Below are 17,135 nucleotides of genomic sequence, written 5' to 3'. Positions count from 1 at the left end.
ATCTTAGAGCAAAAGAGTTTTGAAAATAAGAAATTACAATGGTAGTTTTATGTGTAAAAAAAGAGGAACTGTGTATATTTTTCTTAGCCTTTGTGTAGCTTTTCAGAAATTTGTATCTTAGATCATCTCTTTTCACTCTTTCTAGGGAAGGGGTTGGCAAACTATGCCCAGGCTGAGTCCTTTTTGGAGCCTATTTTTACATGGTCCCTGAACTAAGGATAGTATTTAACTTTTTAGGTGGTTGAAAAAGAATCAAAAGAATAACATTTTGTGACACCTGAAAATTACGTAAAATTCAGATTTAAATGTTATTAAATAAAGTTTTATTGGAACACATCCATGCTCATTCATTATTTTTTTAAAAAATAATTTATTTATTTTTGGCTGTGTTGGGTCTTTTGCTGCTCACAGGCTTCCTCTAGTTGCGAGAGCAGGGGCTGCTTTTCATTGCAGTGCATGGGCTTCTCATTGCGGTGGCTTCTCTTTGTTGCAGAGCACAGGCTCTAGGCGTGCAGGTTTCAGTAGCTGTGGCGCGCAGGCTCAGTAATTGTGGCTCGCAGGCTCTAGAGCGCAGGCTCAGCAGTTGTGGTGCACGGGCCTAGTTGCTCCGTGGCATGTGGGATCTTCCCAGACCAGGGCTCGAACCCGTGTCCCCTGCATTGGCAGGCGTATTCTCAACCACTGTGCCACCAGGAAGTCCCCATGCTCATTCATTATTGTCTATGGCTGCTTTCATGTTACAGTTGCAGAGTTGAGTAGTTGTGCCAGAAATTTGTGTGGCTTACAAAGCCTAAAATATTTAATATCTGGCCCTTTATAGAAGAAGTTTGCCAGCCTTTGTTCTAGGGTGTTGGAACTCAGTAAATGGCATAGGATTCTTTTAAGCTGTCATCATGCTTTATAAAGGTCTACATTAAAAAATTTTAGAGTGCTCACTTCGACAGCACATATTCTAAAATTGGAATGCTACAGAGAACATTAGCATGGCCCCTGCACAAAGATGATAGGCAAATACATAAAGTGTTCCATATTTTAAATATATGTATGTTAAAAATGTATATTTAAAAATATTAGACAGTCTATTTTGATAAAGATAATCTTTCAGCCAATTTTAAAGAATTATATATATTTGAATTTCCTGAATTCCTGAGACCCATGAATTCCTTGTGGAACTTTGAAATCTCAACTTTACCTTTTCATTTCTTGATTTTAGTTATATTTGAAAAATATTTTACTAGCCATTTGAGATTCCCCCTCTCTACTATATTAACCTCTTTTTATTAATATCTCTTCAGAAATGATTACCTGGAAAAATAACAATTTGAACGTTTAAATGATTAATTCATAATTTATTTTCTCCTGGAACCTTGAATTATTTTGCAGCTAGAAAAATGAGTTATCCTCTGTATTTTGCAGAGAGTTTCTATCATGCTGTTATTAGGAGAAAATATCAATACCTTGTTATAGGTGTCCAGTATTATATTGAGAGCTATACTGTGATGTAAAACAAGGCCACTTTTTTTTTTTTTTTTTACTGTTAGCATAAGTAAATCTATTGAACACTATGGTTTACTTTATGAGGTATTACAGATCATAATGAAATAAATGGCACTTACTGATTCACAACTGCACTTTAAGGTCATAATTAATTACTAAATGGAGTGTCCCATACATCATTTAATTTTTTTCTTACTTGAATTTCTTAGGTACAATGTTAGCTGTTCTAAAAAATTTGCACTTAGTCGTTGGAATCGTAAGCCTGATAATCAAAGTCTTGGGCATCGTGGCCGTCGTCCAAGTGGCCCTGATGGGGCAGCAAGAGAACATATCCTTAGGCAGGTCTGTAGAAACTTTGATTCAACGTACAATACCCTTTTCAGAAATACAAGGAAAGTGCAATGCTGTATTTTACCTGTACTACATTTTCCAGCTTCCAATTACTTATCCATCTGCAGAAGAAGACTTGGCTTCTCACGAAGATTCTGTGCCATCTGCAATGACAACACGCCTGCGCAGGCAGAGTGAGCGGGAAAGAGAGCGTGAGCTTCGGGATGTGAGAATGAGGAAAATGCCTGAGAACAGTGACTTGCTACCAGTTGCACAAACGGAGCCATCTGTATGGACAGTTGATGACGTCTGGGCCTTCATCCATTCTTTGCCTGGTATGTGGTTCACCGCTTTGGCCTTAATATTTGTCTTGTGCACACACAGAGGAATGACGTTAGATCCATCCACACCTATTGCACAGAAGGGTTAGAGAAGTTCTATGTGTATGTGCTCATTAAATGGCATTTGGTATTGAAATGTGTTCTGTCTCCTCTTGCTTATTCCCTCAGCACAACTGGGTATTTTCTCATACCCCCCAAGTCGATAAAAACTGACTAGTCCTGCTTCTGCTGTGACACCTCAGCCGGTGAAGAGATTAAAGGTGCTCTCTTCTCTTCAGTCTGATTTCTCTCGAGAGGTCAGTAGAGAGATTGAGTCAGACACTTCTTCCCTTCTGCTCTTCCAGTTTTCTATTCTATTTCCTCCTTATTTCCTAATTTAACCTTTTTTAAATGAAGTAAGAGAGACTATAATTTTTTCTTTTACTTTTTTGAAAGCTAATCAGCACCTTTTAGAATATAAAATTTTGGCTTCTTTTAAAAAAAAAACAAGTGTTTCTTTTAAAGGAGGCTGCATTCTTTGATTCTTTGCAGTAAATAGACATCAAGAATACTTCTGAAATTAAGTAGACAACTGAAATTCAGTTATGATATTCTATTCTAGTATTGAGGGTTACTTTCTTGTTTATGTTTTCTGCTCTCTCATTTGGTACTCTTTGCATCAGCTTAAGTCATTATGTTCTTTATCTTTTTTCTTTACTACAACAATAATCTTTTATTTCCACTTTCTCTAAGGGGCTGGCTACTGAAGACAGCTGCACCTTTGCTCATCATGAGACCCACACTGCTATATATGTTAAGACAATATGTATTTTTTTAATCAGCAAACCTTTATCATTCACTTTGACCTTATGAATATGGAAAATAAGGTTTTAAAAATATTTGTTCCATTTTGGTTTTTCAGTTTCAGAATCAGAATTTTTGGTTTTCAGAATCTGTCATTTCTCTTGACAACAAGCTTTCCAGAAAAATGTATCCCCTGTGAACTTGTCTACAGACTTATTAAAATTAATCCAGCTATTTTTGCTAATTAATCTTTCTATGAAGGTGACCACTGTCTCAGAAGCAAACTTACAGCTAAAGTGTTGGGAGTTCCCTGGTGACCTAGACGTTAGGATTCATCGCTTTCACTGCAGAGGCCCAGGTTCAATCCCTGGTTGGGGAATCATCCCACATGCTGTGTGGTGCGGCCAAAATACAAAAAATAATAATAATAATAAAAATTAAAATAAATTAATTAAATAAAGTGTTGTATGAGTAAAGAAAGTATATTCAGAAGTATTCTGCTTTTTAAAAAATTCCTGGCTTGTGATGGGTCGACTTAATGAACTTTCGATTTTATGGTGGTACAAAAACGATACACATTCAATAGAAACTGTGCTTCAGTTTTGAGTTTTGATCTTTTGCTGGTGATATGAAGCACAGTACTCTCTCCTCAGGTTGGGTAGGGCAGCTCCCAGTCAGCCACGCTGTCATGAGGGTAAATAGCTGATAGAACCATTTTGTACCCACGCAACTCTGGTTTTCACTTTCAGCACAGTATTCAATAAATTACATGAGACATTTAACACTTTATTATAAAATAGGCTTTGTGTTAGAAAATTTTGCCCAACTTACAGTAGGCTAATGTAAGTGTTCTAAGGACGTTTAAAGTAGGCTAGGCTAAACTACGATGTTTAGAAGGTTAGGTGTATTAAATGCGTTTTCGATTTGATGTTTTCAACTTACGATGGGTTTGTCAGGATGTAAGTTGAGGAAGATATATATACAGAACGCTGAAATTTTACTAAATTATTGTTTCAATATCTTATTTTAGAAATGTTAAATAAGTTTTTCTTTTTTTTTTAAAACAAGGTATGGTCACTTTTAAAGAAAGATGAAATTGTTTAAAGAAGGGATACATTTTTCATGGGAAGAGTTTTAAGCATGCATCTAGGAAAACTTAAGTGTGATTTAAGTTCTGACCATGTGGGTTTAGAATCTGCTTTAAAAAGCTGACATATTAGAGAATGGTGAGTCTACACTGGGTGTGGTTTTAATACTTAGTGCAAAAAATTGTAAGTTTTATACCAGTCTAGATATCTTGAGAATTAACATTGGAATTGACACTAATCCCTGAGGCTGGACTTTGATTCTGTCTTCAGACATAGTCTTCCAAATGGGGTACATGAGCTGTTAGCCTGATTTCTCATTTGGGGGAAAATATTTCTTTTCCTTTGGGGAGGAGGAAAGTAGTTGGCCAAATAATAAACAAATAATAGATACTGCTGATTCTTCTATGACTTCATATGCTTTTTTTTTTAGGGCTAGTTTTCTAATTCTCCCCAGCATCCATTTGCCATGAGACTACTCTTGGCTGCTTTATTAGAACAAAGGCTAACTCCTTTGTCTTACTCTTGCTTCATTTGAATTGAAAAAAATTATTTCTTATAACTTGAGATGCTTGTCTTATTGAGTTCATCAAGACACTTAATTTTGTTGCTAATTATTTAGAGAACATTGTATATAAAGGAGACTGCTTTATAATTTAGAATTGCTTGGTACTGTTTTAAGAGTTTGCTGAATATAACTCTGCTTTTCTTTTACCTGATTAAATGGGAGTATTTCTAAACTGCTTTGACAGGCAAAATAACAAGCTTATTTGTGTGATCAGTTAACATCTTCTTTCTCAAAGTTTTTCTCTGAATAATGCCTGTAGCTTAAGGTAAATCTCAGCCAGAAAATGCCATTATCTTTATTTCTCTATGTTCCTCTGGCCTTTGTAAACTTCCTTTTGAGCCACTTTCAGCTCATTCAGGGCTGGATTTTTTTTTTTCCCCTAAGCTTTTCTCATGGAGTGAACAAACTTGTAAATTTTGTAATCTCTTGTATTTTGTTTCTTTCCAGTTGAGGCTAGGTTTCCCTGTTTCATCAGGGCACCTATATTTATTCCTAAAGTTTACTCTTCTCATTGTGTAATGTCATCTTGTGAACCATCTTGGTGGGACCATGTTAGAGCTGGTATGCAGACCAGTGTCATAGCTGTTACCAGAGTGAAAAATTATTTTCTTCTAAATTTTTGTACATTAAAAAGTTCTCTATAGGAACGGTTCTTTTTATTCTCAGTTTACTGCAGTTATCTTCCTTAACTCTTCCTTGATATAGTGAACTGCCTTTTGCAAAGATCACTTTAGTCTGTGTTTGTTGATCTGTGAATCTGCAGTAGATTTGGTTTCCCTGTAGGCATATAAAGTAGGTATTGTCTAAAAACATATGACGGTTTACTGGTTTTCATAATACTGATATTGGGACTTTTTATTCTGTAGTATTGAGTGCAGGTAATATCTTTTCATCATCCTTACTGATGTTAGTTTTGGGGTGGGGTGTTTTGTTTTAGGTTTAGCTGGAAAAGTGACTGGACATTTGTAAGGTTCATTTGGGACCCGTGTCCATGTGCGGAGGTCCATGCCCATTCTGGTGGCTGCTTGTGGTGATGTAAAGCCAGCTGAGCTGACTGGTTGCTGCATTTGGGATATGTTCTGTAATGTTCCTGGGGCGCCAGCTGTTTTACAGAAGTAGATTCTAAATATGTCAGAAATTCATAGAACTATAGCTCAGTATACCTTGAGCATCTAGGTTTTTTAAAAAAATTCATCTTTCTCTAATATGTTTCAGGAAAGCATATTTGCTTCTGCCTTTTTTTTTTCAATTTTTCTTTTTAAAGTCACTTTATTTTTCATTTCTATACTTATGTATAAATACCCTTTTTGTGGTTGGCTTAAGAAAGTTGTGATCTAAAATTCTGAAGATAATTCATTCCTGTTTGATCATGCTGTTTCCAAACTTTCTGTTCTGTATTATTTTGCTAATACATTTACCGTCTGTCTACAAGAAGACATTTGAAGAGCGCTCTGATAATACCGAGGAACAACCACATGCTATGAATTTCTTCATGGAGAACTCCTTGTTTCTATTCCCAAATGTAGCTCTTATGGTCCTCGTTACTTCTCATTGCTTCTGTTTTCTGAATCTAAGAAAGTCCTACGCTATCTTTCTCTCTCTTCTTTTCTTTCCTGTGTTCTTGTAAGTAAGACTGAAGAGAGAAGAACATTTAGTTCTTTCATAAAAAGAAGGATGAAGTCACAACTAGATGCAAGATTAGTCAGTTTTGTCTGCCCAGTTTTGAGAGCTACCTCTGGGAAAAGAAAAGGGGCTTTTCTATGGTGAGTAATCCCATTTTAACTCTATAGTTTCTTTTATATGGTAAGTGGCCAAAAGCATTAAATTTTTGCATAGGGTCAGTTTTTAAAAATCTGAGAAATTATTAAAATAGAGAAATTGAAAAGCTGATTGCTATATAGGAAACAGGAAGGATACAACCAACAGAGAAGATGGAAAAGAAATAATCAAGAGAAAAGCTGGCCACACAGCTGAATACAGAAAAAAAAGTTTGTGTTACTCTTACAGATGGCTCCTTTTTAGCAGATTCTGTTTTTGTTCATTATTCATTCAGTCAGTCCTTCACTTATCCAAAAATATATGTATTTAGCACCTACAATGTTTTGTGCTTGGTGCTGGGGTTATAGGGATGACATTATATAAGAGGATGATACATTTGCAGTAGAAAGAATAATCATTCCAGCAAAGTTGTATCCAAAGGTATAATGTAACCATTTCCATTATCTTTTTCTTTGTGTTCTCCCTTAGAATGCTGATTTGAATAGAAGAAAGACTTTAAGCTGTTAGTTTTTATTCTTAAATTCACTTTTATAATTTTGTCTTTTATAAGGAAGCTTCCACATTTTTGCATTGTCTCCTCTCATGGTTCGTTAATTCATTACCTCCCCTGCTGGTTTCTTTACCCTTAGTGGGGAAGTTTATTAGCCTGGCTGTGCAAAATTTGGTAGATAATAGAAACGTTTGAGGTTCAAGTAGAGTGTTCACGTTGTTACTTGCTCTAAAGCACTTGGTTTACACAGAGAGGTAAAATATTGGTTATTTGTCAAGAGATTAACCAGCAAGCTCAAAATTTCAATGAGAATTTATGTTTTCTTATCAGAAGTGGAGATTAGTCCAGTGATAGTAAGATTTGAAGTTGAAATTACAAGTTGATCATTGTAATTCAGCAATAGATTGATACTATAATTTTGATGGATTGGTTCTGTCCTGAGTGAATAATAAAAATGTTTTGGATGTGCCTGGCACATTGAAGGTTGTAAATCAGAATAAAGGTACAAATGATAATGAAAGTGGTACTTGAGAAAATATTTCTAAATTATTATTTAAATGGCAGAACATTATATTTTATTCTTTTGTACCTGTATGTGAAGGATATGTTATACAGAGTAAAGTCCTTGAGGTATAATGACTAGTTAATCCAGACTTGCTGTATGTGTGGCATGCTTTCAGGTGACAGCATTGCCCTTTTCATGAAAGTATGTTATATCTATATCTGGACTGAACAGTCTGTACATTCTACCTGACTTATAATTATTTCTGCAATATTATTTTTAGAACAAGAATTCCAAGTAAATTGCTTTACCTGGATTTGGAATTCTTACTTTTTAGAATGTCAGGAAATACTCTCTTCTTCAAGAGTGAACCCAAGACGACCATCAATAAATTTCATTTGTTTCTCAGCCTGTATTTCAGATACTCAGACCCAGTGAGAGCATAATTGTGACTGTTAGGAGTAACCTCTGATTGTTGTGTATTAATTCTAACATCCTTCCTCTGATGAAATTCTAGGCTGCCAGGATATCGCAGATGAGTTCAGAGCACAGGAGATTGATGGACAGGCTCTTCTCTTGCTAAAAGAAGACCATCTTATGAGTGCAATGAATATCAAGCTAGGCCCGGCCCTAAAGATCTGTGCACGCATCAACTCTCTGAAGGAACCTTAATGGGATCATGAGGCTTTGAGATAACAGCAGTTTTATTCTTAAACAAACTTGTAAGGTAAAGGCTCAAGTTGGCCTACAATATTATCACTTACTGTGATGGATAGCCAAGCACATTGGGATCTCTGCATTAAGGCTGACATTTCTTCTACAGATAAAATAATTCATTATATTGATACATTTTCATAATTAGCTAACATTGGTGAATTAATTTTACAGGTTACACACAACATTGAAAGACTTGTTATAGAGGGCCATGATATTTTTCAAAGTGTTTTACTAGATAATTTTTTTAAAGGTGATGTTTATCATTAATATAAAAAATCCTTTTGAAAGTAATTTAATGATTTACATTTCTCCTCTTTTGATTCGGTTTTCTTATACACTTTTCTACCCTATAATTTTTCTATGGGTTTTCGTGAGAGATATAATTTAGGAGTGATTTAGGAATAATTTTGGAGTCCAGTGACTGGAATTGTATGCAGTGAGATATCACTGTATGTTTTAAAAAACATGTCTTTTAGACAGTTGCTTTGCCTATAAAAAGGATTGTATTCTAGCATGAATAATACTGATCTGGAAGTTAGAAGATTTGGTTTCTATTCCAAACTTGACCAAGAATTTGGTGTGACTGAGGAAGTTAGTTTTCCTCTTAGTTTTTGTTCTTTTAGAGCAGTGGTTCTCAACAGAGGTCAGTTTTGTTCCCCAGGGGACATTTGAAAATGTCAAGGGACATTTTGGTTGTCATAGCTTAGGGGTTGCGGGGGGTGGGTTGCTGTTGGTATCTGACGCGTGGACAGGGATGTCGCTAAATATCCTACAATGCACAGGGCAGCCCTCTACAACAAAGAGTTATCTGGTCCAAAATGTCAGTAGTGCCAAGGTTGAGAAACCATAACATAGGAGGGATAAATGTTGCTCTTTTTCACCCAGAGGGATATTTTGAGAAAAAAAATTTTTAAAGGGAGGTAATAAGGAATACATTGTACAATGGAAGTATTTCAGATAGCATTAATGTTCTCCTAGAGTATTTTTCCCAGTTTTATGCATTCTAGAAAAAGGGGGAAAATCTGCCTGTAAAATGAGGACTAGCATACTTAGAATTTTGACTCTCAGTATTGAGTCATAATAACAATTATCTTTCATATCTCTCTGCACTGATGAAGGCATAATATGATTATGCCTTATGAACCAGTGCACAGCCTGCTGGCAGGGCGATACTTTGTAGTGGCTATGTGGTTGGTCTTTGGATTTATCTAGTGTTGAACAAGCTGGATCTAGCTAGAATGCACATTCCTTTTTCCTCGACTAAATCCTTGTATGCTTCCTGCAAAGCAGTTATCCAACTGATCTCTCTTGGATAATTGGATCTAATTTTGTACGTACATGTTTCAGGGAAAAAAAATTTTAAAGCAAAACCTTTCATTGAACAATTAGTGTTCTGTTAGAATTATGGCACTAAAAATTGTGGCAGGCCTGTGAACTTTATAGTCCTGGACATCAAAAATGTTTTAACCTTTTTTTTATCTTATCTTTACCATACAATAGAAATGTTTTAATAATTGAAGGAACATACACAGATATTTGGCAGAAGTTCAGTAAGTGAGGAAGAGTCCATGGGTTTCAGTCATTGTCACTGATCTTTTAAAAAAGATTGTGTTACGCTAGTAGAAGACTAAAGATGTCATTAAAGACATCACAGATATTTATCTTTTGGCTTTGTGTACATTAGAGAATGTTGATTATTTTTATACAAAAATACAGCGGGTAATTTTTTTAACCTTTAGATGCCTCTTGTTTGAATGTATGCTTCGTGGGATTCTTTTGTGTAGTAATGTTTAAAAAAAAAGACATTTACTGATAGTTATGTGTAGGATTAGAATATGTAATATAGCGTAAGGCTCATGTTCCAGACCTACAATAGCTTGTAGTCTATGTCACATATTTCTGTATATCACATTTTTAATTATTGGATTACAGTTTCAAGGAAAGGTAGGTACTCTACAGTTAATTTTCATTTATTAGCAGTTAAGCATTATGACAGAGTTGTCATATGCTTTGACTTTTCCCCTTATCTTGTAATTTCAGAACACAAGTATAGGTTAAGCATTAGTAGGAGATGGTCCACTCTATGAGGGCTGAAGGGCACAATGGAAAATCTCCCCTGGAATTAAAACTTTGTCACAGATGATCCACAAACAATTCATACAGAATTGATTCTTTGGGGATAGACTCCCCTGGCAATAATGATTACCTCCCATAACTATATTATCTATATATAGCCTTTAAGGTATTAACTTGGAACTGTGGTCCCTCTTCTGATATCAGTCATTATGTACTTACTGAAAGCCCCTGTGCGTAGCACTGTGTTAAGTATCTGAGAAAGCTTACAAGAGGGGTTTCCATTGGAGAGCACCTTATAATCCTAAATCTTATAATAATCTTAAGAACAGTCCAGATCTTCTGTTGTCCCTACTCAAAACATACCCAGAAAATATACTTGCTTTTTTCAAGTTATTTTATTTAGAAATGGCTCATTGGCTTTTAACTAGTAGTTTTCCCATTGATGCAGCTGTTTCTTTCTGGGTGATTTAACTATCTGAATTTCAAAATTTCAGTTATGTATAATGTATATAGACGATAACACTGGGTGTCCACTTCTCTCCTGAGCTTAAAGCACAGTTTTAGTGTGAAATAGGTGGGGAGAGTGCTGTCATTTTCATTTTCCTTCATATTACTAGTTGTTTTAGGATTTTGATTGAGGAGAGGGAATGACAAGCAGAAAAGGGTAGGTACATGGGAAGTTCTTCCTACTTTTGCTACCTAAGTTTGCATTTTCTGACTTCTTTATACTGATGCACTCTTTTCCCATTGAGGAAGAAAATCCCTACAAGTTTGAAATTTTATTTGCTTTAAGCCATGTGTTCCTAAGAAAGTACACAGAGAGCTGGTTTATAAAAGTTGTTTCTTACATGATGTGCATTTTCATCAAGCCTTGTGCAGCTTTGATACATAATCAGTATAAGAGTGCTGTCCCACAAGCTGTCACTTTCTAAGTGGCTGTAATGTTTCCATGATGGTACTTTTAATTTGCTGGCACATCCTCTAAACAGACATTTTTTTAAAGTCCCAGTTTAAGGGCATCCCCTCAGAATAGAGAATGGGGAATAGAAGGAAAGAAGTATTAGTGAAGGAGCTTGAGAATGGTGGAGAAGCAGACAAGAGACCTGGCACTTTGTTAGTTTATCCCACTTCAGCGCTGAACACATTTCTGCACTTTTGAAGTTAATATTCATGTTTTACCTAGTTCCAAATAGAAATTATTTTTTGTAGGTAGCCCACTTTATTTTAATTTTTGACATAGTTTATCTTCCCATATCCAGTGTAATATTATAGTCAAACGTTTATTCAAATACCAGTCTTGGATTGAAATCTGTCCAAGTGCCCCATATCACTGGCTTGTTCAAGTAAATGTTATAAAGTCCCATTATTTGCATTTGCAGGGTTTTGGTACCACCATGGCACAAGTACGGTAAGGAGGCAATATATAGATTGAGTATAGTCTTAGGCTGTGTTTGCATGTGTGTAAACAGTCTTGGAAAGAATAAACTATTGCACATATATGGGAATGATGCTATCCTCATAGCCATATCGAGTGGAAGAAATCCCTGGCTGGACACACTGTTAAAACATTTCAAAGATATATTTTAGACCAGAACAGCCTGGTTATATTTTGTGGTTTGAAGATCCTCACCCTTAGTGAATGGCAGGAACTCATGCTGCCTCTGGGCAGTGGGCATTGAGCATTACTGCCTATAGGATGAAAGAGCCTCACTCCCCTTACCTCCTCAAGCCCCAAGGAAACTGCGTGAAAACTTTCTTCTTAGAGAGACCTCTGCCTGAAAATCCCTACAGAGGACTTTGTAGTAGGGTTAATTTTAGGGAGGTAACTGGGGCAGGAATTTCTAATACCTAACAGTCATGTCTTCGTAAACCCTCTGGGCAGTGGAAACTGGCTGGCTATTTATGTACAATGTTTGCTCAGTCTGTTTCCTTTGCAGGACATGTAACTATAACGGGGCCTTGGGGAAGGTTTTCTAGGGGAAAGGACAGGGAAGTGGAGGAGGAGACAAACGGGGAAAAGCATTCCAGACCCAAGAGGATAATATGGTTAACTGAGTGAGGTTGTATAGTATAGATTTGGCCATCAGTAGTTCAGGATAATAAATTGTAATGGTTGGGTCCCAGTTATAGCAATAAACAGAGTATAGTTTTTTTTATGTCAAGATTTACCTGTAATCAAACTCATTCTTTTACTCTCTTTATCAAGAGATTCTGCCCTTAGGAGCATATTAATAGTTCCAATGATACATAAATTGGTGATTTTTGACTTCTGAAAAAGGTGACAATTATTATAGGTGGAGAATATTTGTCAAGAACTCAAAGGTTAATTTTATAACTGAGTTATCAGAATTATATAGAGGAGAGAGTATCCATTGTCAGATACTACAGTTGAATCAACCTTGTGGATTGTTACAAAGAAAGGCATTTTTAAGATTTTTAAGATAGTGTTTTGTTAGGTCGTGTCTCAGTTTAAGAGTTGGATGACTCAGAGCTATAGGGTTCTGTTTATTAGCGTGGATTTCAGTAAACACAAGCCTACCTCTATTTGATGCACAGTAGTGTGGATCATGAAATGAACTGTTTAATCTACATTCATCAATATTGGTATTTTCTGAATCTGTTTGGAGCATTTGATTTCATCTTAAGAATTGTGATTCAATTAAATAAGCACAAATACAATATTAGGGAAAGTAAATATGCAATCTTATTAAAATTTAATTTCAACCTATTATAAGCTGTACATCTTAAAAAAATTCTTTGGGAAGATATTCCTCTTTTGTTAGAAGTTCATAAAATGTATCATTATATAGTTTCCCTCATAGCACTAATATAAGCCATTTCTTCAATAAAAAAATGTTGAAAATTATATTATCTTCTTTGGAAAAAAGTTTCCTAAATTTTTAAAAATTATAAAGTTTTACATATTATTTTTCAGAGCTTATTTAATCATCTACTTTAAAATAATACTATGGTAAAGGTGTTTTTTTGGAAGTTGTAAAGCACTAACACAAATATAATTTTTACCATCATATTCCAGAGCAAAACGTCTGGCTTTTCCTGAACTTTCACTTTAGTACACGTACATGAGAAGGGAGACCTGCCTTCCTTCTCAGATCCGAAGCTCAGCTTCTCTAATGAAAACTCTCCCATTCTGCTCTACGACATGAACACACACCTCTGAAGTGCCATGTTCATGGGAGCTTTGGGAAATGTTTTCCACAAATGTTTCTTTTTTTTCCCTTTGTATAGCTTGTGAACATTTAACTTTACTTAAAGGTGACAATTTCAACCTCCGACATTAGAGAAGAGGTACATTTAAAAAGTGTTTTTTTCTACTGCCTTTGAAAAGTACAGTTGCTCTCAGTGATATTGGTGGCGTCGGTATGAATCCATAGAAAAAGAAAACCTGTGTGTAAAGGTCTTAAAATGTATTGTTTAAAAGAAGTAATAAATGAATTTTAATTTGGAAAAAAGAAATCTATATAAATTTAAAGCACTATTCTAACATGGTATAGTTTTAAATGTAAGAGTAAAAAACGTAAGTCCTTTTAGACCACCTATTTAAATTCACTCCAGTACTTAAGGATGGATAGTAGCCGTCTTATTGACTTAAAAGTTATACTTTAGGGACTGTTATCAGTGTTAAATCCTTGATTTTGTGGAGCTTTAATTGATGGAGGTGAAAAATTTGGGGTTTATAAGAGCGGTGGGGAATGGTAGTGAAACGAACATCAACATATTTTAGAAAAAGGAACTTTTTTAGTCTTGCCTCAAGCAAACCAGATGTATCCATTGCTTAAAATCTTTTAGTGCTTATGTTAAAGCCATAATTTTGTTTTAGGTAGTACTAAATAATTACTTCAATAGTAAATAAGAGATGCACATAATCATTAAATTAACATAAATGAAGATAAAACACTGGCTGGGAGACTGGGGTTTTACTTCTAGTTGGTGAATTAGCTGTGTGACACCTTAGGCCATTACTTAGCTTTTAAGCTGTTTCCTCTTCTGAATATACAGCATGGAGCCTGTACTACTCAAAATGTTGATTTTGTTTAAAATCATCTTTAAGCTATATAAAACTACGATTCTAGGCCACATAATGGGGTATTTTTTAAAGTTGCTCCTACTTAATTCTCTTTTATCTTAATTCTCCTAATTTCCTTTCTTAATGGTTCATTTCACACTTAAGAGCCTTTGCTAAAAGATAATTATTTATTAAGCATCCGTTTCCTGGGTCACCCACAGTCTTTGTTATCCTAAGGATTAAGGTAGAAAATTCACACAGATGAGCAAATGAGGACGTTTTTCTAAATGCTTCTTGCTAAACCACTGAACATATGAACACATCTGAGCATTGTCATTCATTCATTTAGCAAACCATTTGAACATTTACTGTACAGTGTGTGGTATACTTAAGGAACTAGTAATAAATAAACAGAATCCTCTCTTCCCCCCATTTTTGACTGTGGCTTGAACAAACATGGATGTAATTATTATTACTTAATGTACTGAATGTAAAGTTGGAACTGAGAGGGAATTTTTATGCACTGGGTGAAGGATTAGGCTAGGTGATATTTAAGGGATCTGAGTGAATCACATCATAATTCCTATAACACATTTTGCATACTAATCCATATATCTGATTAGGTTACAAAATTAAAGGTACCTAATATTAGGATTTACATTTTGAAACTGTTGTGACAGCCCATATTTCTCAGAATTATTTTGACACTTGAATCTATTCCAGAGGTGTTGCTATATGCAGGGTGTGTGACAGAATAACACAAAGAAGCTGGTGCTGATTTACTCTACATTTTGAACTACACCCAGTATTGACAGTGCAGTAACTTTTGAAAACTGAAAAATCTCAGAAGAGCTTGCTGAACAGGTTTGGTTTTTATTTTGTTTTTGTCTTTTTAAAGCAAGAAAGATTACATAAAATTTTACTATTATCACAAATATCTACTTTTTAGAAAGCACTCATATATTGCATAGTAAAAGGGTTTCCTTTAAAATGCAGAACCGGTAAGCAGTAAAACAGTTTTGTGCTTGGAGCTTGAATTTACAAGTATTTGGGGAGTAAATATAGAATGGGAGAATTGATTAACTGGGAAGAAGGTCCCTTACAACGCGAGGATTCTGTGAATTACATTGTGATTTCCTATTGACACAACTTTACATATTAATATCACTTGATACTAACCTTCCCCATAAAGATACAAAATGAAAATATATTAAAAAGATCTTTTATGTATCATAGTCACAGCTTTTTAAAGCAGGAAAATGTCCAAATACGTGTTAGACTAGAATCTATAATAAAGTGTTTGTAAACAGGAACACTAACATCCAAGTGACCAGATAGTCTGGGTTTAAAAAATTTTTTCCATGGTACTGGTTAAAACTTTTAAAATATTTTAACTTACGTAATTTTTCAAATATTTTTGCTGTTAAAATATCTATTACATAAATACTTTTTGTATGTATATTCTGAATTTTTAAAAAATCAGTGGGAGTGTGCAAAGATGGTATAATTTTGGACATCTAATTTCTAAGACATTTAACTAGATTCCCAATCACCTCATTCAAAAGCTTGGTCTTTCTGTTTTTTCCATAGGAAAAAAAAAGTCAAAGTAAGCTCCAAAAAACTCCTCAAAGTAAGGGGGTGAGCTTATGGTGTAGGTTGGAGTTGTAGACAGCAGTGCGCAGGATGGATACTGACACTGGTGTCAGGCATTTCAAGCCTCTGTTGAATTAGTGCTTTTTGTCTGCTTGCCTATTGAAAACATTTTTTGCTGTTGACTTAACAAAGGCAAATTGTGATAAACTTTTAAAAATTTTTATTTTTGATGCCTTATGCACATGTTAACTGATTTTTTAATTCCTCCTTTTGCTTCCTCCCATTGTTCTAATTAAATAGGACTTTCATATTATTAAAACCTCAAACACTGACCCAACCAGGATGAACAAAGCATCACCAAGGGGAAAGAAAACATTTTTTTATCTTTACAAAAAACAAATGTTAAGATTATATATAGATGTATTCTTTATGTTGGATATTGTACTAGAGTCCTCCTTGCAGGGAATGAAATAGTTCTAGCACTCTTAGCATTAGCGTTCCTAGATGGTGTCTATAGCTACAGTTTTAAAATGTATAACCTGACAATGAAGTTAATTTTGCATTATAAGAGCACACCATGATCTATGTAAAAAGATTGTCCATTTGGTGTATTTTTTTTAAAAAGAGCAAGCACTTTCATATTAACAGTAGCATGTGTATGAATTTTAGATTTTCCTATTTGTTGTGTCTGTATTCAGTGAAGTAAAATTGAACATTTCAAATGTTTGTTGATGGCAACATTAACTGTTAAATTAAAGCACCTTATACTCTGCTGCTTAAACTTGCTTGTAATTGCACCTTTGTTACCTGCACATTTTCACATAGAATATTGTTGTAACATTTCTTCATGTGGGTCTGGATGGAAGGTTAGTGGGCCTACAGGATCATTTATTTATATTGTTTATATTACAATAATATATTGTAGACCAGTTGTAAGTTCATTTCTTTACAAATAAAAGCCTCTTCCATTTGGCTGGTCAACTGAATAATTTCTTTTTTTCCTTTAAGCTTGTGAGGCATGGGGCATCTTCTAAGTAAACAAACAGCTTAGAGGGGCTTGAAATAGTTATACATTATCCAGGTTTAAAATCTGCAGAGAGGATAAGTCTTTACTAATTAAGTAAAATATATTCTTAAGTATCTCAGTTCCACATATGGCCAATTAGAAAGCCAATACATTCAGAAGGAAAGTAACACAGAGAAGTAGAGCCGGTTTGTACATTGACAAATCAGATGGGATCTGTGTAGCTTAACTCACAGAGTGATTTCAGATGTTTCTGCCCTTTAGATTGCTCCACTCCAGGAGTTCTCAACTGGGAACAGTTTTGCCCACTGAGGGGAGTATGG

General features: G+C 34.9%; 1 protein-coding gene across 4 annotated transcripts in view; it reads left to right on the top strand.

The window, feature by feature from the left end:
- The window catches only part of PHC3 (polyhomeotic homolog 3), an 87,501-nt gene extending 70,724 nt beyond the window's left edge, over positions 1-16,777 (top strand). For 3 of the 4 annotated variants that reach the window (XM_081234547.1, XM_081234546.1, XM_081234545.1), the window contains 3 exons: positions 1,707-1,839; positions 1,931-2,162; positions 7,893-16,777. In XM_081234547.1, coding sequence (XP_081090673.1) covers positions 1,707-1,839; positions 1,931-2,162; positions 7,893-8,047 — 520 coding nt within the window. In that variant the 3' untranslated portion in view covers positions 8,048-16,777. Of the gene's footprint in view, positions 1-1,706; positions 1,840-1,930; positions 2,163-7,892 lie in introns of those variants that run through there. The other variant, XM_081234548.1, reaches the window with a different exon arrangement.
- Positions 16,778-17,135: the final 358 nt, after the last annotated feature.

The sequence above is a fragment of the Mesoplodon bidens genome, assembly GCF_964165515.1.
Source record: "Mesoplodon bidens genome assembly, chromosome: 5".
NCBI lineage: Eukaryota > Metazoa > Chordata > Mammalia > Artiodactyla > Ziphiidae > Mesoplodon > Mesoplodon bidens.
Note: the sequence above shows the minus strand (reverse complement) of the source record. Positions and strands in the feature narration are given on the sequence as shown.